We start from the raw sequence: 22,532 nt of genomic DNA on the forward strand, positions 1-22,532 counted from the left end.
TATAGCAGGAGCCTGGATGCACAGCACATCCATGCAAACCCTTCCAGCAGAGAATCCTGGAATGCTTGGAAAGGACCTGAAATCCCATCCTGCCATGGCAGGGACAGCTCCCAGTGTCCAGCCTGGCCTTGGGCACTGCCAGGGATTCCCAATTTCCCATCCCAAACCATTCCCTGGCTCCTGTCCCTCCATCCCTTGTCCCCAGCCCCTCTCCAGCTCTCCTGGAGCCCCTTCAGGCCCTGGAGGGGCTCTGAGCTCTCCCTGGATCCTTCTCCTCCAGGGGAACATTTTGGATTCCAGTGGGAGCATTCCCTGCCGTGGGAACACGGTCAGGGGCTCTCAGGGAAGGCAGGGATGGTTTCAGGGGATGTTGATGAAAGTCAGTCAGGAGCTCAGGGCAGAGCTGATCAGCTCAGTGCTGCATCTCCCCCTCCTGTGGAACACTCCTGGTGCAGTCTGGTGTCCCTGACTGCACTGCTCGGTGTGAGAGGGACCCCAGAGGATCTGAGGTGTCGAATCCTGGCTCCTGCCAGGGCTTTGCTTTTCCCTAGGAGGGTCCAAAGGGTGAGTGCTGGGCTTTGTGTCACCCCTCGTGCTCCTGGGGACACCCTGGCAGGACTGTGAGGGAGCTGCACCCCTGCACCTCTGCCTGGGCCACAGCTGGAGAAGGCTGGAGGCCAGCACAGCTGGATCTCAGCCAGCAGGGCACCTGGGGGGGCTCAGCCTGGAGAAAAGGAGGCTCAGGGGGCACCTTCTAATTCTTGAACCATTTCTGTCCTCCTGCCATCCTTCCTGCCCCATCCCTCTCCCTCTGCAGCTGGGGCCAGGGACCCTCAGAGGAGCCAGGGCTGTCTGTGGTGGGGTGGAGAAGCTTTTCTGAGCTGGGCAGGTCTGCTCACAGCCTCGGGAGCACAACTACAATGTCTCCATTCTCCTCCTCCCTTAGTCCTGCTGTTAGCCAGGAAACTCTGGCAGCTTAGCAACAGCTTCTGATGACCTAAAAAACCTCCACGTGCTGCAAGGCAACATTTGGGGAGCTCAGCTGGAGGGAGAAATAATGTGGTGAACCACTGAAGCCTCCATCCACCCCTACAGACACTTCCCTGTGCCTTCCAGAAGGATTTCTGTACCCATCCCTGCCAGAAAACAAAATTCCCATCTCCCAGACCGTTCCCATCCACGTTTGTTTGGCTTAGCTCCTCTTAGCCCTTAATTCTCAGGAATAATTCGCTTTTTAGTTCAGAAAAACAAACCCAAAGAGCCTGAAAGCACAAATCCCCTCAAACATGCCCTGTGTGCTCCTGCAGGACTGTTCTGGGATGCTTTGATGGACACACGACACCAAACTCTTCCCAATTCCTGGAACAGCTCTGGTTTCCCTCCTGTTGCCTTTGCTCCTTGTATTTAATGTCATTCTGTCATAAACTGATACTGGAATCCACTAAAAAAAGGCTGATTTAAGGGTGGGGTTGTTTTTCCAACCTAGGGAAACACATTTTTTAAACAGTTTTAAACAATTTTTCTGTGGAAAAGATTAGGAATCACAGCATAGCAGTGGGGGACATTCTGAAACAAGATTAAATACACATAATACATTATCGGTTATTTTCTTAAAAATAAAATTATTATTGAAAATAATTATTGGTTTGGTTTTTTTTTTTTTTTTTTAAATTTCATTATTTTTAAACTGTTCTAGCTGTGTATCCAGTCCCTGGAGAGGATTTTTTTACCTGCTGGTGCCTCATCAGCTCCATCATTTCCATGGCATGGATGAAGAGGTGACAACGATCCGAGTGATCCACCAGGGATGTGGGCAGAGGCTGATTCTGCCAAATTCTCCACTCTGACAAGGAGAGCTCCAGAGCTGCCCCCTCCTCGGGCTTCTGCAGGGGGAACTGGGATGGGAAAGGAGATTTTCAGCAAGGAATTGTTTAAATGTTATCAGACAGGTTTCAGTCTGGTCCCAAATAAAAGCATCAGGAGCAAGCCGGGCTAGGGGAAGGTGCCCAGGTGTCCCTGCCCAGGGCAGGGGGTGGAATGAGATGGGTTCAAGATCCCTTTAAACCCAAACCACCCTGGGATTCTGTGGATACAGCATCCTGCATGGAATTGTTAAAATCAGGAGCAGAACTTAATGGATACTGAGACTTCCTAATACATTTTTAACTCATTGACCCAATTCTTAATCTACAGACCTTTTTACTTACAGGCCCAACCTCAAAGAGCCATTTCAAACATCCCATTACAAAATTCTTAACCTCAAGAACCCCCATGTCAACCTCAAAAAGGCATTTTCTAACAGGCTTCCTCCAAACCCAGCGTTAGCTCTGGCATTCCCAGCAGCTGGTGTCAAAGGAAAGGTTGCATGGAACTCACTGGTGTTTCTTGCAGGTTTTCTAAGGTTTCAAAGTGAACTGGAGGCAATACTGGTTCCTTTATCCCATCACTTTCCTTAATCCTGTAGAATCTGTCCCATATCTCAAACTCCTCAGGAGACAGGGCCCAGCTCTCATGGGAGCTCATTTGCTTTTGGCCTGTGGGAAAATAATCAAAGGGAAATGTTACCTGCTGTGGCAATAAAAGAACTTGGTGTGGGACCAAAGAAAACATCTTCCCTCAGCCACAACCAAAACCAGATGCAGAGAATGTGAAGCCAGGGACGGGCATCCAAAGAGTGTTAATGTTTTATATGGATAAATATCATTAAGCTGCTGGTTTGGGGGAGGACATCATTTAAAATAGAGACAGATATAAATCCCCATCCCACTGCCAAGTCCCTTAAACAACCCTGGAAGTGATTCCAAAGAATCAGAGCTGAGAATGTGATTTGTTTTCAGGCCAGAGGTGTGAAGCTGGGAGAAAAATGACCAAGGTAACTGGCCAGTGTCTGTACAGACAGGATTTGGGGAGGATGTGCAGCCCTGGCTCTGGTGGGAATTAATTCCACACAAGAGGAATCAGAATCAGCCTGGATCTCTCAATCCTCTCAAGCTGCAGCTGCCAGGGGCAAACCCTGAGCCCAGAGCCCTGCTGACGTCCTGGGCAGGAAAACCTGCAGAAAGGAACCAGCAGTGATGGTTTTAATCACTAAACAATCCCAGACCAACACTACAATGAAGAATTTCTGATTCAAGGGTAGGAGATGTCACATTCCTGAGGAGAGAACAGCCAGGGCAAGGACCTGGCAGAGGAGGGAAAAAGAGACCTGAAGGAAAAGGAAAAGGAAATGAAGAACAATTCTTAGAGAAGCATTTGGAACCAGGGAATTGTTGAGTGGGAAGGGACCCACAGGATCACAGAATCCCAGAATATCCTGAGCTGGAGGGACTCACAGGGATCACAGAATCCCAGAATATCCTGAGCTGGAGGGACACACAGGATCACAGGATCAGGAATATCCTGAGCTGGAGGGACACACAGGATCACAGGATCAGGAATATCCTGAGCTGGGACACACAGGATCACAGGATCAGGAATATCCTGAGTGGGACACACAGGATCACAGGATCAGGAATATCCTGAGCTGGGACACACAGGGGTCACAGGATCAGGAATATCCTGAGCTGGAGGGACCCCCAGGGATCATCCCAACCCTGTCCCAGCCCAGACCCCCCAGCAATCCCAGCCTGTGCATCCCTGGCAGCGCTGCCCAAGGGCTCCTGGAGCTCTGGCAGCTTTGGGAATGTGCCCATTCCCTGTTCCTGAGGATCTGTTGCCATCCAGCCCCAGCAGGGCACACTGGGAACAACGATGACTTCAGAGCTGCGTTCCTGCGGGACGGAGACGAGATGATCCCGTGATACCAGCCCAGCTGAGCCAGGCAAGGAGCCATTCCCAGATGGAATCAACAGATCATTCCCAGAGCTCTGGGCTTCCTGCAGGGGAGCACAGGGAGGATTGTGGCTGCTCACATTTCCCAAGCACAGAGAAAGAGGGACCTGGACAAACAGGAGTGCAGGAGAACATTCCCACCCTGAGTGGGGCTGTTTGGATCCAGGGCTGGGAATCACCACGTCCTGCAGTCCCTGGCACAGCCTCTCCCCTGCCTGGGAAGCAGCTGGTGCTGTCCCATGGGTAATTATCATTAAATTAAAGATAAAATAAAGAACATTCCCAGTTAGGGATGCCAGGCCCTACCAGACACAAACACAGCACTCAAATCATCCACACCATTCTCCTCGGTTCTCTCCAGAAACAACAAATTTTCACTGGGAACATTTCCCCACCTTCTTCAGCTGGGAAGAGAGCAAGAATTATCCATGGGAAAGGCATGAGAACCCAACAGAGGACTAAACACTAAAGCAGGTGCTGGTAATCTCAAAAAGCGAGTCCAAACCAATTCTCATTAGGATAAAACCAGTAATTATAACGTGAAATTGTAAAATCCAACAAAACCCACGGTTATTGATGACTCCAAACTGATCCCTCTGACATGAGGGAGTAGAAGAATTGTGGGGAACCAGCAGAAGAATTAACAAAATGAGATTTCATCTGGATGAAAGCAAAAAGGAATTTCTGATAGATTGAAATGAGATTCAGCTCCCAGGAACAACAACACAGACACGCTCCTCACCTGAGCAAACTCTTAAAAAAAACCCAAAAAAAACAAAACCCAAAATTCAGGGAGAGGAAAAAAAATCTTAAAATACAAGAAATGATATATGAGGTTTATGGAGTAAAGGGATTTTTTGCTGGACTTTTTGAAGGAGAGCTGTGAAAACTGAAGGACACATTTGGTTAAAGATGGGGCAGCACAAGCTATTGGATCCTTCTGGGGCCGACAGACAAAAGTTATGGAAGAGGTTCTGAAGTGAAAGAGGGGTGTAAAATCAATAGAAATTGGATCAAATTAAGAAGAACAGAAAATGTATATTTTTTTCAGGTAATGGGTGACAGGACCAGAGGAAGGTCAAGCTGGAGCTGGGCCAGGAGAGGCTCACACAGGGAGGAATTCCTTCATGGAAAGGGTGAGGGCTTTTCCAACAGAAAGGATTCCATGATTGGATTTATTTTGACATGAAAACAAGGTCAATGTTTGAAACTTCTATGATAACTCAGCCCATGACAGCTCAGGAGAAACCTGAGGAAGAACTGGACCTCCACAGAGTGAGAGCAGAGGTGAGAACACACCCAGCTCACCCACTGCTGCCAGCTTTACCCATTTTTTATTGTGGAAATGGGCACTAAAATGAAGAGAAAACGTGGAAAAGTCAGCTCCTTTCTTTGTCCTCTTTTGGAGCTTTATCCTGAGCGTCACTAAAATCAGGAGCAGCCCCTGGGTCACCCAGCAAGGAAGGGGAATCCACAAGGCTGTGCTCAGTGCCCTGCACAGGGCACGAGGGCCACTGAGCCCTGGCCACCCTGGGGCTTCTGTCCTGGCCACCCTGGGGCCTCTGTCGTGTCCTGGCCACCCTGGGGCTTCTGTCCTGGCCACCCTGGGGCCTCTGTCCTGTCCTGGCCACCCTGGGGACTCTGTCCTGGCCACCCTGGGGCTTCTGTCCTGTCCTGGCCACCCTGGGGCCTCTGTCCTGTCCTGGCCACCCTGGGAACTCTGTCCTGGCCACCCTGGGGCCTCTGTCCTGTCCTGGCCACCCTGGGGCCTCTGTCCTGGCCACCCTCGGGCTTCTGTCCTGTCCTGGCCACCCTGGGGACTCTGTCCTGGCCACCCTGGGGCTTCTGTCCTGTCCTGGCCACCCTGGGGCTTCTGTCCTGGCCACCCTAGGGCTTCTGTCCTGGCCACCCTGGGGCCTCTGTCCTGCCATGACCACCCTGGGGACTCAACCCTGATCATCTTTGGCAAATCAGCCCTGGCCCCTTTGGGGACCCAGCACCCCCAGCCCTGGGGAGCTGCACTCGTGGCTCACACAGAAGGCACTGGGTAATTCCAGCCCCTCCCACAGCAGGAACATTCCCAGCATTATCCTTTCCTTTATGCCCTCCCTGCTCGTTTCTCCTCTCTAGGACAGACCAACAAATGCTCCAGAATGATTATTTTCATTCCACGTTGTGCTCTGATTGGTTTCCAGCAGCTGTGTCTGTTTAATCAGAAATAAGAAGTTTCCCAAGGCTTTGAGTTTCTTCTTTCAAGAAGTTGCTGTTGTTCTTTACAGAAAGCAGTAAGGAGGAGATAGAGCATGAAAATTTCCGAGTATTTATATAAATATATATAAATTCTTGAGTATTTATATAAAAAGCAGCTCTTTTGTCCCTCTCTGAGGATTGTATTCAGTTTCCTGAGCATTCCTGTGCCACTGAACTGCATCAGCTTAAAAAGCCTCCAAGAGAATTTTATGAATTTTCCTCCAAGAGAATCTGCACAATTAATAAATATCCCACCCTTGATTTCTCCTTTTCCTCACATCAAAGTCCCTCACTTTTCAAGCATTTCTGTTTTATTGTCATTTACAAAGCCAGAGAAAGCTGGCAGTGTCCCAGGCCAGGCTGGGTGGGGTTGGAGCAGCCTGGGACAGGGGAAGGTGTCCCTGCCCACGGGGACTTTAAAGTCCCTCCAACCCAATCCAGTCTGGGATTTTGGGATTCTGTGATGAACATTTGCCTCCTGTGCCTGCAGCTGGAGTGTCTGACCTCCAGTGAGTGACTCCATGGAGAAGGATGAAGAAAGGCCTGGCTCAGGGCAGAGCTGTGAGGATGCCCAGGAAAAGCCCTGAGCTGACAGAGTGACCCTGCAGAGCCACAATCCCCTGGGAAAGAGGCTTGGAAAGGCTGGAAACACCATCAAACAGCCTCTTACCAGTGCCACAGGCAAGGAGAGCAGATCTGTGCTGCAGGGAACTGGATCTCCTCTCTTTGGAAAGCATCCTTGAGCTGCTGGGCTCCTGTTCCTCAGCACTGATAAACATTTTGTGCACTTTGGGATTGATGCCTTCTGGAACCATCCGTGGGCTGTGCTGGTAGAAATGAAGGGTTTTGTTCCCTGAAATGGCTTTGTGGATGCTCCTTTTGTTACACTGGCTTTGGTTGTAGGTCTGAAAGAGAAGGTAAATAGAGAATTGATTGTTTTCTCACAGCATTTGATGAAAACAAAAAGAACAGCTCAGTGTCTGTGGGGTTTCTCATTATTTCCTGTTCCCTCAGAGAGGTGTTGTTTGGTTTGGGGTGTTTTAATGGACCAGCAGCAGGCACAGCACTGGAGAGTGAGAAAGGAGCACAGCCCTTGCCTGGGGGAAGTTGCAACCTGCCACTGATACAGGGATGATGGAAATTAGATTACATGGGAAGCAGGGAAAGGAGCTCAAGAGGAAAAAAAAGGCCTAGGATGATTTGTTGATGTCAGGAGTGCTCTGAGTGCTTTTAATTACACTTCATTGTGCAATGGAGAAACCACTGCAAAGCTGGAGAGAGTGAGGAGAGAAACTGGAAGTGCCTCCCCCAGGGAGGTTCTGTGTTCTTCTCCAGTCCCCTGTGAGACCCTGAGTGCTCCCAGGGCCACAGGGCAGCTGCCACTGCCAGAGGGGACTGCAGGGAGCAGAAAGATGCTCCTGGATAAAACTGGAACAGGCCCACAGCCAGCTCTGATAAACCCCTCAGGCATTCCAAGAATTAACTTTTGAACCCTAGGAGAGTCAAACCCCGGTGTTTTTATGGCAGAGAAACGTGGTGTTACCCAATCACCAGCATCAGAGTTGGCACATTTTGGTGGCTTTTCCTTCCCCTCTGCTTCCCTGGGCTGAGCAGCTCCAGGGAACATCCCAAACCCCATCCCAGCAGTTTCAGGGAACATCCCAAACCCCATCCAACAGCTCCAGGGAACATCCCAAACCCCATCCCAGTAATTCCAGGGAACATCCCAAACCCCATCCCAGCAGTTTCAGGGAACATCCCAAACCCCATCCAACAGCTCCAGGGAACATCCCAAACCCCATCCCAATAATTCCAGGGAACATCCCAAACCCCATCCCAGCAGTTTCAGGGAACATCCCAAACCCCATCCAGCAATTCCAGGGAACATCCCAAACCCCATCCCAGTAATTCCAGGGAACATCCCAAACCCCATCCAGCAATTCCAGGGAACATCCCAAACCCCATCCAACAGCTCCAGGGAACATCCCAAACCCCATCCCAGCAATTCCAGGGACCCTTGGGAGCTGCCCTGTGGAAAGGCTGACCCAGGAACACCTGGGAGCCATGGAATAAACCCTGAGCTCATGGAAATTCCTGCCAATGTCACAATCCCAGACCTGCACTGAGCCCTTTCCCCAATAAAACATCTTCAAAAGCTTTGTGATTGACCTGAAGTGATTTGATTAAAAACAACCTCAAAACTAAACCAGGCAAAACGAAAAAAGCCCTGAAAACAAAAACAAAGAAAAAAAACCCACACAAAACCCAATGAAATGCCCATAAATTAATACATGGACATTAATTATTTAGCTGCAAATTAAGTGATGGGGAAGAACCTCCACACTGAGTCTCTTCCCAGTTCTGCTAAACATAAAAACCCCAAAAAACACCCTCAAGAAAAACCAAACAAACCCACCAAGACAATATTGGTTTGCAATTAAACTTATTTCCTGATCTTAAATTTAAAAAAAAAAATGATATACAATGACTGTTCTACCTGGGGGGAGGTTCTGCTTCAAAGATATCTGAGAAAATCTGGACAACACAATAATCCAACTACTTAAGTGAAGCTCCAAGGAATTTAAGGGACTATTTTATATCCCATTACAGAGCAGAGCTTTCAATAGTAACCGGCCTCCGTAAGCAGCGTGACAAAATATCTATTTATGAGCTCTGCTCAGGTTTATCATTTTTAACTCTCATCCCTTCCAAGGGGAAACATTCTTCTCCTCAGGGAGGATTCTTTGGAGTCCCATTCAGAATTAAATCCCTGCCATCTGCAAATCCCAGTGATTGAAGTAACACCAAGAGTGGGAAATCCTGGGTTTGGATTTGGGTTGGATTTATCCATCTGCACCCTTTCAGTGGTGATGGCAGCAGGGGTGTCCGTGTCACCCTGCCCAAATCCTGTGCCATTGGCAGGACCTGCAGGGTTTGCAGCTGTGGTGGCATCCCCGGCTCCAGCAGCTGTCCTGAGGGACAGTCTGTACTCAGGGATCATTAATTACTCTCTGCTCCAGAGCTGGGCTGCAGGAAGCTGCACAAAGTGGATTTGCACCTAAGCCGATCTCTCCATCCTCACACGCAAGAGCGCGGCCGCTAAAGCCAGCTCTGGGCTCCGGTGGCGTCACCGGCCCCGTCAGCGCCAGGGAGAGCCAGGGGCACCACGGGCACTCCCAGAGCCCCCTCCAGCTCCTCCCTGCCCACACCTTCCTCTGCACCCCTGGAAAACCCCGGGAATCCCTGGCTGCAGTTTGACATTTGGTGACGTGGCAGGCTGGGAGAGCTGGGAATGTTCACCTGGAGAGGAGAAGGATCCAGGGAGAGCTCAGAGCCCCTGGCAGGGCCTGAAGGGGCTCCAGGAGAGCTGGAGAGGGACTGGGGACAAGGGATGGAGGGACAGGACACAGGGAATGGCTCCCAGTGCCAGAGGGCAGGGATGGATGGGAGATTGGGAATTGGGAATTGCTGGCTGGGCTGGAATTGCCAGAGCAGCTGTGGCTGTCCCTGGATCCCTGGCAGTGCCCAAGGCCAGGCTGGACACTGGGGCTGGACATTGGGACAGTGGGAGCTGTCCCTGCCATGGCAGGGGTGGCACTGGAGGATTTTTCAGGTCCCATCCAACCCAAACCATTCCAGGGCTCTGTGCTGGAGTTCCCTGTAACAGAGAGGGACGGGGCTGGGCAGAGACTCACGAGGGCTGCAGCTCCTCCCAAGGGAGAGCTCTGGTCTCTGCTCCTGGGACAGGACCAGGGAGCAGCTGGAGCTGGACCAGGGCAGGCTCAGGTTGGAGATCAGGAAAGGTTCTTCCCCCAGAGGGTGGAATGAGCTCTGGAAAAGCTCCCCAGGGAATGGGCACGGCCCCGAGGCTGCCGGAGCTCCAGGAGCGTTTGGGCAGCGCTGCCAGGGATGCCCAGGCTGGGATTGGTGGGGGTCTGGGCAGGGTTGGGATGATCCCTGAGGGTCAGGCAATCCCTGATTGATTCCCTGGCCGTGCCCCACTCACCCTCTCCTCGCGGCCCTGGGCCAGGATGACGACGATGCGGCCGTGGCGCCGGCGGCCGGTGCGGCCCATGCGCTGCACCAGGCGCACGGGGCTGCGCTGAGCGTCGAAGCACACGATGAGATCCACCTCACCGATGTCCAGCCCCTCCTCACCCACACAGGTGGACACCAGGGTGTTGTACCCCCCCTCCCGGAACCGCCTCACCACCTGCAGGGACAGAGGGAAGGGATTGAGCAGCTCCAGGGATCCCTCGGTTGGAGCTTTGCTGTTTGCAGAGTGTGTCATTGTGCAGAACTCTGAAGTGCACACAAAGTGTCAGCAGGGTCTCCTCACAGCTCAGCACACACAACAATCCTTTTTTTACCCTAATTTTTACCCAATTAACAACAGACACGTATATTATTTTTCTTAATGAGCCAATGACCCATCACCTCTGTGCTGCCCTGTGGCATTCTCTGTCCAGTCACTCAGTGTCACCCAAAAACCTCCAGGAGAAGAACATGAAGAAGAAAGAAGAAGGACAAGAGACAACACCCAAAATCCTCCACCTTGTCTCTGTTCTCTAAACTGACCTTTTCCACACAGGGATTCAAGAAAACTCTCTAATCTACACACTCACACTTTTAGCTTTTCCTATCTGACTTTAACATTTGTTCTCATGTATCACCATGAAAACACGGCCATGAATTCCATATTCTATGAAATTCAGTGTTTTTCTGGATCTCATAAGTAAGGATCAGAAAGAAGGGCACACACTCTGGATTGCAGACTCCGAGAGCCAGCCCCAGCAGCAAGGGCAGCGCTGCAGCCTCAGCCCCAACAAGTGCAAGCAGCAGGGAATTGAGGAGAGAATCTGGGAGGATGGGCCTTCATCACCTGAGGCTGCAATTGCACAATGAACCCAAGGTGGAAATGGAGCAAAACTGATCCCAGTGTCCAACTCCTGACCCATCTTGGCTGGAGCCAGGGCCGGGCTCTTGCACTGCCCAAGGTGATCCTTGGAAGGCATCACAGCCAAGAAAACTGATCTGTATTCCAAAACAACAAAATTTTGTCTTTTTTGATTTCCCAGCTGCTACCTCAAACATCACACCCCAGTGTGACCAACATCAGCATTTCAACTCTTTAGCTCTAAGATAAAGGGCAAAAAACCCACACCTTCTTCTGTCTCCAACCATGGCATTCTCATAAAACTCATCCCCCAACTTAGCAAGTAAATATTTTAGGGGTTGTCTGTTTTTCAGTTTTGCTAGATCAGAATTTAATGCTAGATCTTAGCTTTCCTACCTAGAAGAAAAAATAAAATATTGGCATATTTCCCCAGATTTTTGATATCTAAATTTAGCAGTTAACACAATGTATTAATTAAATTAAATCAATTTAATTCAATTAATTAAATCTATAAATTATTGATCTATTTGTTATCGATCTGTTTTTTTCCCTGAGTATAGTTTTGGGCACTCTGGACTCCACAAGGATTTCCTAACGACACTTAAAGCTCAGCCACATAGTCCTGGAGTTATTTCCACAATTAATGCTCGTTATCACTAATTGCTAGCCCAAAGCTCCTCTTTCCTCACCTCCAGCTGCTCCTTCTGGGTGAAGCCCTTGGTGCTCTTGCCCGAGGAGTGTCCCACGAAGGTCATGGCCCGCACGGCCGGGCTGAGCCGCGCCAGCATCTCCGCGATTTCCTGCACGCTGTCCCGGAACGAGGAGAAGATCATCACCCTCGTGTCCCCAGGAGAGCTTTCACTCTTGTCTTCACCTGCTGGATTTGAAAAAATGGCAGCTTTTAATGGGATTATTCATAGGAATGGTAATAGTATCGAGAAAAGGATTGTGAATAAAAATTCGCCCCCCACAAGTTACGCGTTCACAGCTCTGGTCTCACTTAAAGGGAAGGGAAAATGGGCAGAAAATGCTCCAAATGCACCTCCTTGAACAACTCCTCTCTGCATCAAAGCATGCTCTAATTTTGGAGAATGTGAGAATGAGAATTTCCTTATCTGAGGCACCCTCACTGAAGTCACTTTGAAAAGCTGGGCTTGGATGGGAAGTGTTTCCAAGAGAGAAAAAAAGTGTTCCAAGAGAGGAAAAAACCACAAAAAGAAAGAGGGAAGGACAGGTCAGAAATTATCAGAACAGCACAGAGATCCAAACAGGCAAGATAAAAAATGAACAAGATGCTATTATTACTCATGTAATCATTCCAAAGGCTGGAATCAAGAAGCTGGAACATCCCAAAACCAAAGAGATCTGAATGATGTCTTCATTGAGATGAAAAGGAATGAGAGGCAGGTGAATGTAACTGAAGGGTTTGAAGCCCAAATTGATGCCTCAGAGTTGAGAACTCTTATCCTCAGGCTGGATATCAGAACTTTTATCCTTCAGGTCCTCAAATGTGTTCTGCAGCAGGGCCCTGAGGGGAGGCTGCCAGGACAGGACCAGCAGGAAACGTGGCAGCCCCAGGAATGATGAGTTCCCTACCCCTGTTTTATTCAGCTGTCAGAGCAGTTTATATCAAATCAATAATGAGAATTTACAGAAGTTTTATCTTACAGAAATCTTATGGTGAAGTTCTTTGAGAGGGGAGGATGCACAAACAATCAGAGCAATAAAGCAGCACAAAGGAGGAAACCACTCAGGAGGGAATTCCTTGTTTCCATTCCCAGGTTTTCCTCTGAGTTGTTGGTGCTCACCAGAACATCCCTGTTTCCAGGATTCAAAGTGTTCTATTACAATTTCTTCCAATTTCTTTAATTTTGGATGGCTGTAGACAAATTCCTTTTTCTTTTCCAATGCTGGAAAGGAAATAAAGAAATGAAAGATGTAAATAAACCTGCAACAAGCAGGAAGGTTCAGTGAGCTTCATTCCCTCCTACAGTAATAATCTGAGCCAGACCCAAATCCTGATATTGGCTCTAAACAAAACAGAAAATAAAATAAAATAAAATAAAATGAAATAAAATAAAATAAAATAAAATAAAATAAAATAAATAAAATAAATAAAATACAATACAATAAAATAAAATAAAATACAATACAATAAAATAGAATAGAATAAAATAGAATAAAATAAAATAGAATAAAATAAAAAAATAATAAATCAATAAAATAAAATAAATAAAATACAATACAATAAAATAAAATACAATAGAATAAAATAGAATAAAATAAAATAAAATAATTAATAAAATAAAATAAAATAATAAATAAAATAAAATAAAATAAAATAATTAAAAAAATAAAATAGAATAAAAAAAAAAGAAAAAAGAAAAGAAAAGAAAAGAAAAGAAAAGAAAAGAAAAGAAAAGAAAAGAAAAGAAAAGAAAAGAAAAGAAAAGAAAAGAAAAGAAAAGAAAAGAAAAGAAAAGAAAAGAAAAGAAAAGAAAAGAAAAGAAAAGAAAAAAAAGAAAATGCTGACAGAAAACAACTGTTAAACCTGGTTTTTGATAAAAGTGCTGTTCTTTTTGTTAGAGTCACACTGGAAAAGATTTACACTGAAACAGTTGCATCTTAACCTTCATTTTAGAGCAAATTAAAAACTTCAAACATAAAAAAACTTGCTTGAAAGTAGCTAAAACCACGAGGGAAGAGCGAGAGGGAGACAGAATATTGGGAATTCAGTCTGGAATAAAGAGCAGCAGCCAGTGCAGCACAGCTTTTAAAGAGGAATTTTCTGGGAATCCTGACCTGCCGTGCTCTTGCCAGCACCTGCACTCTCAGGAGCCACGACAGTGTCTGAGAACACGTCCTGAAGCTGCTGGTAGAGCTTGATGAAGTCCTCGTTGCGCCCCAGCTCACTCTTGGTGCGGGATAACCCTGTGGAGAGAGCTGGAACAACTCAGGATTCCATGAGCTTTCCAACACCAGGGAACAGAACAGGGAATCCATCTGCAGCCCCTGACTCTGTCAGGTGTTTGGTGCCAAAGCGAGTGAGGTGTGTGAAGGGAGGGGCTGGAGCTGGAAGGAAGGATGCTCCTGAGGACACTTCACCTTTGGATCCATCCATGATTCCCCACAGGTAGATGAACAAGGAGCGGATTCCCATCTGCAGCAGCAGCTCGTAGCCGTGGTACAGGCTGATGCAAAGGGCAAAGTCTCCCTCAATGATGCCTTGATGGATTCCCTGGGGGAGAAAAGCAGACCCTGGCTCAGTTAGGAAGTGGCTGAGGAGCAGGAATCCATCCCACTGCAGCTCCTGCCCAAAGCAGAGCGACACCTGAGGAGCAGAGCAGACCCCAAAGCGATGCCCAGGAGCAGTTTGTCCATCAGAGCCCTCGGGGGACAGACTGCACAATGCTCAGGGAAGGCAATCCTCCTCCACCTCCAAAATACCTCTGTTCTCTCCCCCAGCTACCCCAGACCCTGCCAGCTGAACCACCAACATCTGGGAAACCCAGGGATTCCCAGCACATGGATCAAGTCAGGAAAGTTGCCTTGCTCACAGTGAAGGAGATTTCTCATTGCTCTTTTTTTAGGCAATTTTCTTTAAGTTTATAGAATTTGATCATTCCATGAGGATTTACCAAAAAAAGCCAGGAGCAGGAATATATCTTTGAGGGGAAAATGAAAACTTGGCTGTGAGTGATTACAATGTAAGTTCTCACATCAATTTCACTTAAATGGATTTCTTGATCTTTTCCTTAACTCTTCCATACTGGCATCCAGAAACGTGGAAAAATTAGTAATATTTTATTGATTTCATAAATGATCTTAAACATCCCTTCCATCCCAAACCCTGCTGTGATTCTATGATATTTTATTCTTAACTCTTCTATACTGGCATCCAGAAGTGTGGAAAAATTAGTAATATTTTATTGATTTCATAAATGATCTTAAACATCCCTTCCATCCCAAACCCTGCTGTGATTCTATGATATTTTATTCCATGGCAAAAAGCAGAAAACTACTATGGATTATTCTTATTTATTCACTACTTTAATAGCACAAAATAAATAAAGAACTTACTGCATGCTGTGCAGAGGGGTTCTTCCTGTACTGATCCCTGGCCAGGATGATCTGGTACTTGGTCAGGCTGGGAATCTCCCTCCTGGATAAAACTCCCACCTTAATCAGGCGCCCAGCAAACGCTTCCAGCACCTGCAGCCAAAAGCCAGCACAGGTGAAGGGGTGGATGAGATTTGAAATGATTTTATTGTTATAGATCCTACAGAACATGGGCAGCTCGTTGGTTTTATCTGAGACACAGGTATGTTTGAATTCTGAGTGCTTTGGTACTGTACCAGGTGCTCTCCAGAAGCAGGAGAATTCCCAAAATTCCTGCCAGAGCACTTGGACAAGGCTCCCAGGCACAGGATGGGATTGTTGGGGTGCCCTGTGAAGGGTCAGGACTTGGCACTCCATGATTCCTGGGGGTCCCTTCCCACACCCTCCTGCCCCAGTGTGAAAAATGGGGTTCACATAAATTTTTATAGAATGTCAAAGTTTAATAAAAAGACAATTAGGAGATAAAAAATAAAGTAAAGTACCCAGATCTGGCTGGGTGTCTGTGCATTCACCTCACTGACAAAGGATTGTCCCTTAAAAACAGAACCCTGCTCCATATCCAGAAATTCTCACACATATTCAGACATTCTTCTTAAGTTTTTTGTGTTCTTTGTTTAGTTTTTCCTTTCCCCCCTTCCCAACAGATCAATCTTCTTGGCCCCACTGGGTTTTATGTCCTTTGATAACAGGTTCCATAAATATTTCCTTTGCAGGGCTCGGAGAACTGCTTGTCTCCATCTGCACAAGACAATCTTAGGATGCAGGGGGGTCTCTGACTATTATTTTTTTCTTTTAGCCTCTGGGTTATATAAACAAAAAGTAGTTGGTGCTTTAATATCATGTTACAGCCTAACATATATATGTATTATATTATATTATATTATATTATATTATATTATATTATATTATATTATATTATATTATATTATATTATATTATATTATATTATATTATATTATATTATATTATATTATATTATATCACTATTTCTAAGTTTTATCAAGAACAGAAATAAAGGAAACTATATTAATACAACAAAATTTTCTAATCTTCTACATATAACATTCATTATCATGTTTGTGAAAAGCCAATAATATGAGGAAGGTTTGGGAAGGTTTGGGAAGGTTAGGGAAGGTTAGGGAAGGGAAGGGAAGGGAAGGGAAGGGAAGGGAAGGGAAGGGAAGGGAAGGGAAGGGAAGGGAAGGGAAGGGAAGGGAAGGGAAGGGAAGGGAAGGGAAGGGAAGGGAAGGGAAGGGAAGGGAAGGGAAGGGCAGGGAAGGGAAGGGAAGGGAAGGGAAGGGAAGGGAAGGGAAGGGAAGGGAAGGGAAGGGAAGGGAAGGGAAGGGAAGGGAAGGGAAGGGAAGGGCAGGGAAGGGAAGGGAAGGGAAGGGAAGGGAAGGGAAGGGAAGGGAAGGGAAGGGAAGGGAAGGGAAGGGAAGGGAAGGGAAGGGAAGGGAAGGGAAGGGAAGGGAAGGGAAGACATGATCACAGCAGTGTGTCCCGTTTCCTGCAGAACCCACCCCAAAACTTGTTTTTAAACATCACATGTACCTGCTTTCCACCTCGCTGCAGCAAGGACAATGACCTGCACTAATGCATCTTAATCCTGTTTTTCCTCTTTGTTTCCTAGCCTTAGGTGGTCAGGATTTTTCCACAGACTTAGTTTGGCCTGAGCACTAACTCTGTCATAATTGCAGTAATCAGATTTGTCCCACAAACACTGCTCACAGCCTGTTGGCCCCCTTGGCCAAGGGCCCCAGAAACATCCCAGGGCACAAGAACAGCTTTCTCCAAAGCTGACAGACAGTTCCCCATTGCTTTCTTCCCAGGTTTTGCAGGCACTCCACACCGTGCCCTAAGAGGGTATAGTGTAACAAATGCTTAATCCCTTTAGTGTCCCTTCAGCCCACTGAAAAACATCCAACTAAACCAATAAAGCCAGGCCTAAGTCAGGCTTCCAACACTGATCCCAGCAGGCCTGGAGCTGCTGGGGAGGAAATGTCCTGACAGGTAAAGAACGGCACGTGTAGAACTCAGCCTGTGTTTATCCCTGAGTAAAAACATTCCATTTGTTACTCCAGGCACTGCTCCTCTGCTGGCTTCCCAGATCCTGGAATATCCTTGACAAGCACATTCTGCTGATGCTCTGGCAGTGCAGGGACAGCTCAGTTTAACTTCTGTCTGCTTGCTTTGATTATTCCTAGAGTTCATAATAGAATTTATTTATAGGTCTTTTATCTTCTTACTCTATGTGCAGAACCTGTGTGGCATTAAAATGAAAACAGAATGACAGAATGAAATGGTTTGGGGTGGAATGGACCTTAAATCCCACCCATCCCAGGGACAGCTCCCACTGTCCCAATGTCCAGCCCCAGTGTCCAGCCTGGCCTTGGGCACTGCCAGGGATCCAGGGGCAGCCACAGCTGCTCTGGCAATTCCAGCCCAGACAGCAATTCCCAATTCCCAATATCCAACCTAAATCTAATCTAAAATCCTAAGGAATGGAGTGGGAATAATTGCCATCATCAATGACAGCAGCATTAATTCCCCAAAGAATCAGAAATGCCAGGAGAAATTTGGAAGGGTTAAGGAAAGCTGTGGCAGCCCCAGCTGAGCTGGGGGAGCTGTGCTGGGGAATTTCCACCCTGGCCATCCGTGCCCACAGCTCACTCCAAAAGCACACTGGGGCTGCAGGATAAGCAGCTTACAGCAGATAAAGGAAATCCCAGCCATGGAGCCAGAATTCTGAGTGTTCTGGTGCATCTTGGGCTGCTCCTCTCCCCTGGCAGGGTGGGGAGGGGCTGGGCTGGGATTGCCAGAGCAGCTGTGGCTGCCCCTGGATCCCTGGCAGTGCCCAAGGCCAGGCTGGACATTGGGGCTGGACACTAGGACAGTGGGAGCTGTCCCTGCACATCCAGGGGTGGCACTGGGGGGGATTTGGGGTCTTTTCCAACCCAAACCATCCCAGGACTTCACCCTGGGCCATCCCCCCGTGCCCCTGGGTCAGGCCAGCTGTGGGCACAGAACACCCATGGGGCTCCAACACCTCCCCAAGCCCTGCCCGGGTCCCTTCATCCCCAGGGGAGCTGGGTCACAGCCTCTGGACACTCCAAACCCAGGCATTCCATCTAATTAAAGCTCATGGATTAATTAAGCCAAATAAACCACTAACACCTCTAACACCACCAACAAGCAAACACCAACTGGAGGCTCCAGTAGTGCCAGGAATTTCTGGAGAAAAGGGGGAGAAAACATGAAGAACTCAAATGTTGTTTTCTTAAAAATAAAACATTCACCAAGCCACTGGGAAAGCTGAATGCACAAGGAATTAATTTCTCATATTAGTGAGAACAAATTTAAAAGTGCAGTTTCATTTTAAGGGTTTAAAACTCAGAACTTGGTGTTTTATCACAGTTTGTTACTGTTCTGTTTTTCAATCCAGGCTGTTCCTGACGAGTCCCTTTTAAAGGACAGAGACAGAGAGGTCTGTGCCTGCTTAGAGGAAAAGTCATTTACCAAATAAACCAAAATAGTGACCATGAAGGAAGGACTCAGTGCTTTTTATTTGAATGGATACATTGCCCTCCCATCAAACCCCAAAGAGCTGGACATGAGCACACTCGAAATGCTGCAGGTGAAGCTTAAACTGTGTCTCAAGCAGTGGAAATGAAGTCAGGCTTTTTGTTCCTCTTGAAAAGAAATTAATATTTTCATTAAAAAGCAACGACCACTAAATCTAATATTTCAGCACTGATTTATGCTTTCCTACAATTGTTGCAAAGTTGTTTTTGTTTTTTTTCTAAAAAGCAATTCCCATTACCTGTACTTTTCTGTTTCATCCCTTGACCTAGTTTCTAACATATAAGAAAAAGATATTGTCCCTGTTTGCTCAGTGTACACCCCTGTCTGATTTAATCACCCTCTGCAAAACAAGCAGTTATGAAAGACAGCAGGATCCTGGAGTCACCTGGAGCTCCACAACTACCAGGGAACAGTAAACACAACCTACTTAGGAGAGCCTCAGCAGCAGGCACTGCTCACTGATTACACTGATCTTCCCTCCATACCTTCATTTTTAATTAAAAAGATAATACTTCTGGAAAAGTCCCCTCGGCCTTTCCAAAACACTCCAGTGTCGTGTTACCCAAACACAGCCATAGAGTTAATTCCAATTAATTGCTCAGGAGAGCTCGTGGCTTTCTCCAGCTCAGTAAGTGGAGTTGGGAGCTGACAGATTTACAGGCAGCAGATAAAAGACAACTGGCAGAACTATCCCATCCTGCACTGAACCTGCCAAGAGCACAAAGACTTTCTGTGCTCCCAGGTATCTCCCACAGCAAACCACAACGAGTTCTTGGAGCCCACAATGAGCTTAGAACCTGTTCTTGGAGCTCTGACAGGAGCTGAGGACTTGTGTACAGGGCAAAGAGCTGTTCCTGTGCCAGCTACACCTCACTAAAAACTGCTCCTAATCTGTTTTCTGTTGGCACAATAAAAAACAAAGGCTCTAAACTAACGCCCTGACCTAATTATTTTAGTGCAGATTTGCAGGGGTTCTTTAGCAAAGAAAAGCACCCATAAATAACTGTTGGAGTGGCTTTTCTTTCCCAGGGGAGAAGGAGGGGTGGCACAAACCTGCTGCCAAGCAGACAGGACCTCCACAAGCAGGGACTGCAAAGGTGCATCCCCTCCCCGGGAGCTCCCCGAGTGCTCCCCTGACAGCCCTGACTGGGTTTTACAGAGCCACACTGGGCTGAGAGAGAGCTGCACCTTCCTCCACCCTGCCCTGCCCTCCCACAGGACACAATCCCAGACTGGTTTGGGTTGGAGGGACCTGAAATCCCACCCATCCCAGTGGCCCCATCCAAGCTGGCCTTGGCGATGCTGGGGATCCCTTCCCAACGCGCTGGGGCTGAGCTGGCGTGGAGGGAACGAGCCCAGGCAGTGCCAGAGAGGCAGCAGCACACCCCAACCCACTGCTCTGTCCTAAAGGGATCCCCCAAAGCAGAGCAGGGAGGAACCAACAGCTCCAGGACAAATCCAGATCCGTGCTCATGGACACAGATCCTGGAGAGAGCAAAGGGAGCAGCGCAGGCCAAAAGGAGACTCTGGGGCTCAGGAGGGGCTCCCATCCCCAGCATCCCCAGCCCAGGGCACAGATCCCACTGCTCCAGGGAAGGGCAGAGCACGAGCCAGAGCAGTTCCCATTTGTTCCAGCACTGAACCAGCCAGCTTTGCCTTCCCCAGGTGCGATACCTTGAGGAGTGTCCATGCAGTTGCCAATATTCCCAAAAGAAACTCCCAGGAGCAAGTCCCAGGAGCAAACCAGCTGGGGGAGCCTCTGGGGCTCTGCCTGGCACTGAGGTTTAGTTATTCTCCTGTAAAACTTCAGAGTCGTGACAAACTCACTCAGAACCAGGCAGAAAAGTGCATTTTGTGCAATTTGTGTCTGATGTTTTCTCAGCTGGCCAATAAAGGAAGGGAAGCAGCAGGCACACAGCAGGGTGGGGTGGGTTTTAGCTGATCTTGTCACTCTCCAAACCCAATACTGATCAGCCCAGTAATGATTTTGGCACTAAAGCTTTGTTTTAAGTTTATTTTAATCCATTCACACCCTTCCCAGTCTTCCCGAGACACACTGAAAATCCACTGTTCTTCTCTGGAAGCTGGGATCCATCCAAAAAAATCCAATACTTTGTCTTTTTCTAACAGCTGAGTCTTCTCCTGTCACAGCATTTCTCTTTTCCTACAGGTTATAAAACAAGAGCTCCAGTTTTTACTTCTCAACCAATTTCACCAAGAAGAATTTCACTTTTTATGGAGAAATGTTAAGAAAGAAGTGGATTTTCTACATGAACCTGCCACTCAGTGAGTGACTGTCAGACAGAAGGGAGCATCCCACTGAGGATGGTTTGGATCTGAATTTTTAAGGCTGCCAGGAAAGCACCGAGGACACAGCACTACCAAAACTGTGTTTTCTCAAGAGTGCCTGTTTATTAGGCAGAGCCCATACACAAAATTAGCAAGTTTGGGGAATAAAACCCAACAAATGCAACAAAAAATCAGCTTTTTTCACCTGCAGTAATGACTAGTCCCTCTGTTATCTATCCAGACACAGCCCATCACATTTTCAGTACTTTATCAAATGCAGTAATTACCAAACTCATCAGGAATAAGAGACCAATTAAATACACACAGAGTCATTTGTACAGATGGATTTTTAAAACAGGATTTTAAACTCCTCCCAGCCTCTTTCTCATAGGCAATATTCTGTGGCATTTCACATAAATAGAGAAATTTAGCTGTGATTTTAAACTCTTTTTCTGCTGGTCAGTTTTTCTTTGTCTTTTCTCTCATTTCCAGCAAAGATGCTTAATATTTAGAAATAATTTCATTTAAGCAACTATTAATTCTCATAATTAATGCGTAAGCAAAAGAGTTGGGACTGTTTTCCATAAATTATTTATGCAGGATGGGCAGAAAAAGAACCTCCAGACATTGTCTCAAAGAGGAATGCCAGTTCCTGGAAGAAATCTCCAAGAAGCAGGATGCCCTCTCCGGGTACTTAAAACCCAACTGCCAAAATTCAGTGGAAAATTCTTTATTTCCAGAGCTGGAATGGGATTTACCTGGGGCAGGGATGGGTTCAGGCAGCTCTGAGAGGGAAATGTGGTCAGAAATTGCCTGTTGTGAGGGAGCAGTGAGATCAGAACCCACCCAGACGTTTAAACGAGCAGCAGCTCCAGCCTTGCTCCAGGATTTCAGTGAATTCCAGAGCTTCTGCTGCTGATTCACTGCCCAAACCCCCCTGGGCTTCACTCCCTGCAGCCACTGTACCCCAAAAAACCCTCCCAGGACATTCCCACTGGAATTGCCCAAGGGGCATCTCCCAGGAGCAGCAGGATTTGGTTCTGCCCTGCCAGAAGCACAGTCAGGACTGGCACATCTTGGCTTCTGAGACAATCCAGGGCTCATTTGCACAGCCAGCTCGGCTCCTGGGGCTGGGGAGCCACAGCTGAGCCTGGAGAAAGGGACTGTCCAGAAAAAGGGAAACAGAAGCACCACAAGAGTCACAACCCCAGCCTCCAGCTTTCCCTGGAAGCACCAACAGTGCACAGGAAAGGACTATTTTCCTATTATTCTAACCCCCTAAATGCCCTGAGATTCCCTTTCCTGCCTGCACAAAAAGGGCCACAGCAGCCATTTCATGTTAAATATGGAATGAAAAACAACACAGAGTCCACACAGACTCCTGATTCAAATCCAGATCCTGCTTTAATTGCCATACCCACCCCATAACGGGGCTGCTCATCCCCCTTGCTCACACCAAGGCTTGTCTCAGCAACTGCAAAATTACACAAAACTTCCAAAGCTGGAATTCACTAAGGAAATATCCCAGAGTTTTTGCACTCCTAATATTTTGGAAAGACCTCAG

General features: G+C 47.4%; 1 protein-coding gene across 5 annotated transcripts in view; it reads right to left on the minus strand.

The window, feature by feature from the left end:
• FANCM (FA complementation group M) overlaps window positions 1-22,532 on the minus strand; it is a 56,829-nt gene that overhangs the window by 17,603 nt on the left and 16,694 nt on the right. For 4 of the 5 annotated variants that reach the window (XM_086892905.1, XM_086892903.1, XM_086892901.1 and 1 more), the window contains exons 5-13: window positions 15,059-15,190; window positions 14,084-14,216; window positions 13,781-13,909; window positions 12,787-12,888; window positions 11,668-11,855; window positions 10,088-10,294; window positions 6,752-6,986; window positions 2,377-2,534; window positions 1,731-1,895 (exon numbers count right to left, since the gene is read on the minus strand). In XM_086892905.1, coding sequence (XP_086749031.1) covers window positions 1,731-1,895; window positions 2,377-2,534; window positions 6,752-6,986; window positions 10,088-10,294; window positions 11,668-11,855; window positions 12,787-12,888; window positions 13,781-13,909; window positions 14,084-14,216; window positions 15,059-15,190 — 1,449 coding nt within the window. The remainder of the gene's footprint in view (window positions 1-1,730; window positions 1,896-2,376; window positions 2,535-6,751; window positions 6,987-10,087; window positions 10,295-11,667; window positions 11,856-12,786; window positions 12,889-13,780; window positions 13,910-14,083; window positions 14,217-15,058; window positions 15,191-22,532) is intronic. The other variant, XM_086892902.1, reaches the window with a different exon arrangement.

Source organism: Cyanistes caeruleus, chromosome 6, assembly GCF_971803275.1.
Source record: "Cyanistes caeruleus chromosome 6, bCyaCae1.hap1.1, whole genome shotgun sequence".
NCBI classification, from domain to species: domain Eukaryota; kingdom Metazoa; phylum Chordata; class Aves; order Passeriformes; family Paridae; genus Cyanistes; species Cyanistes caeruleus.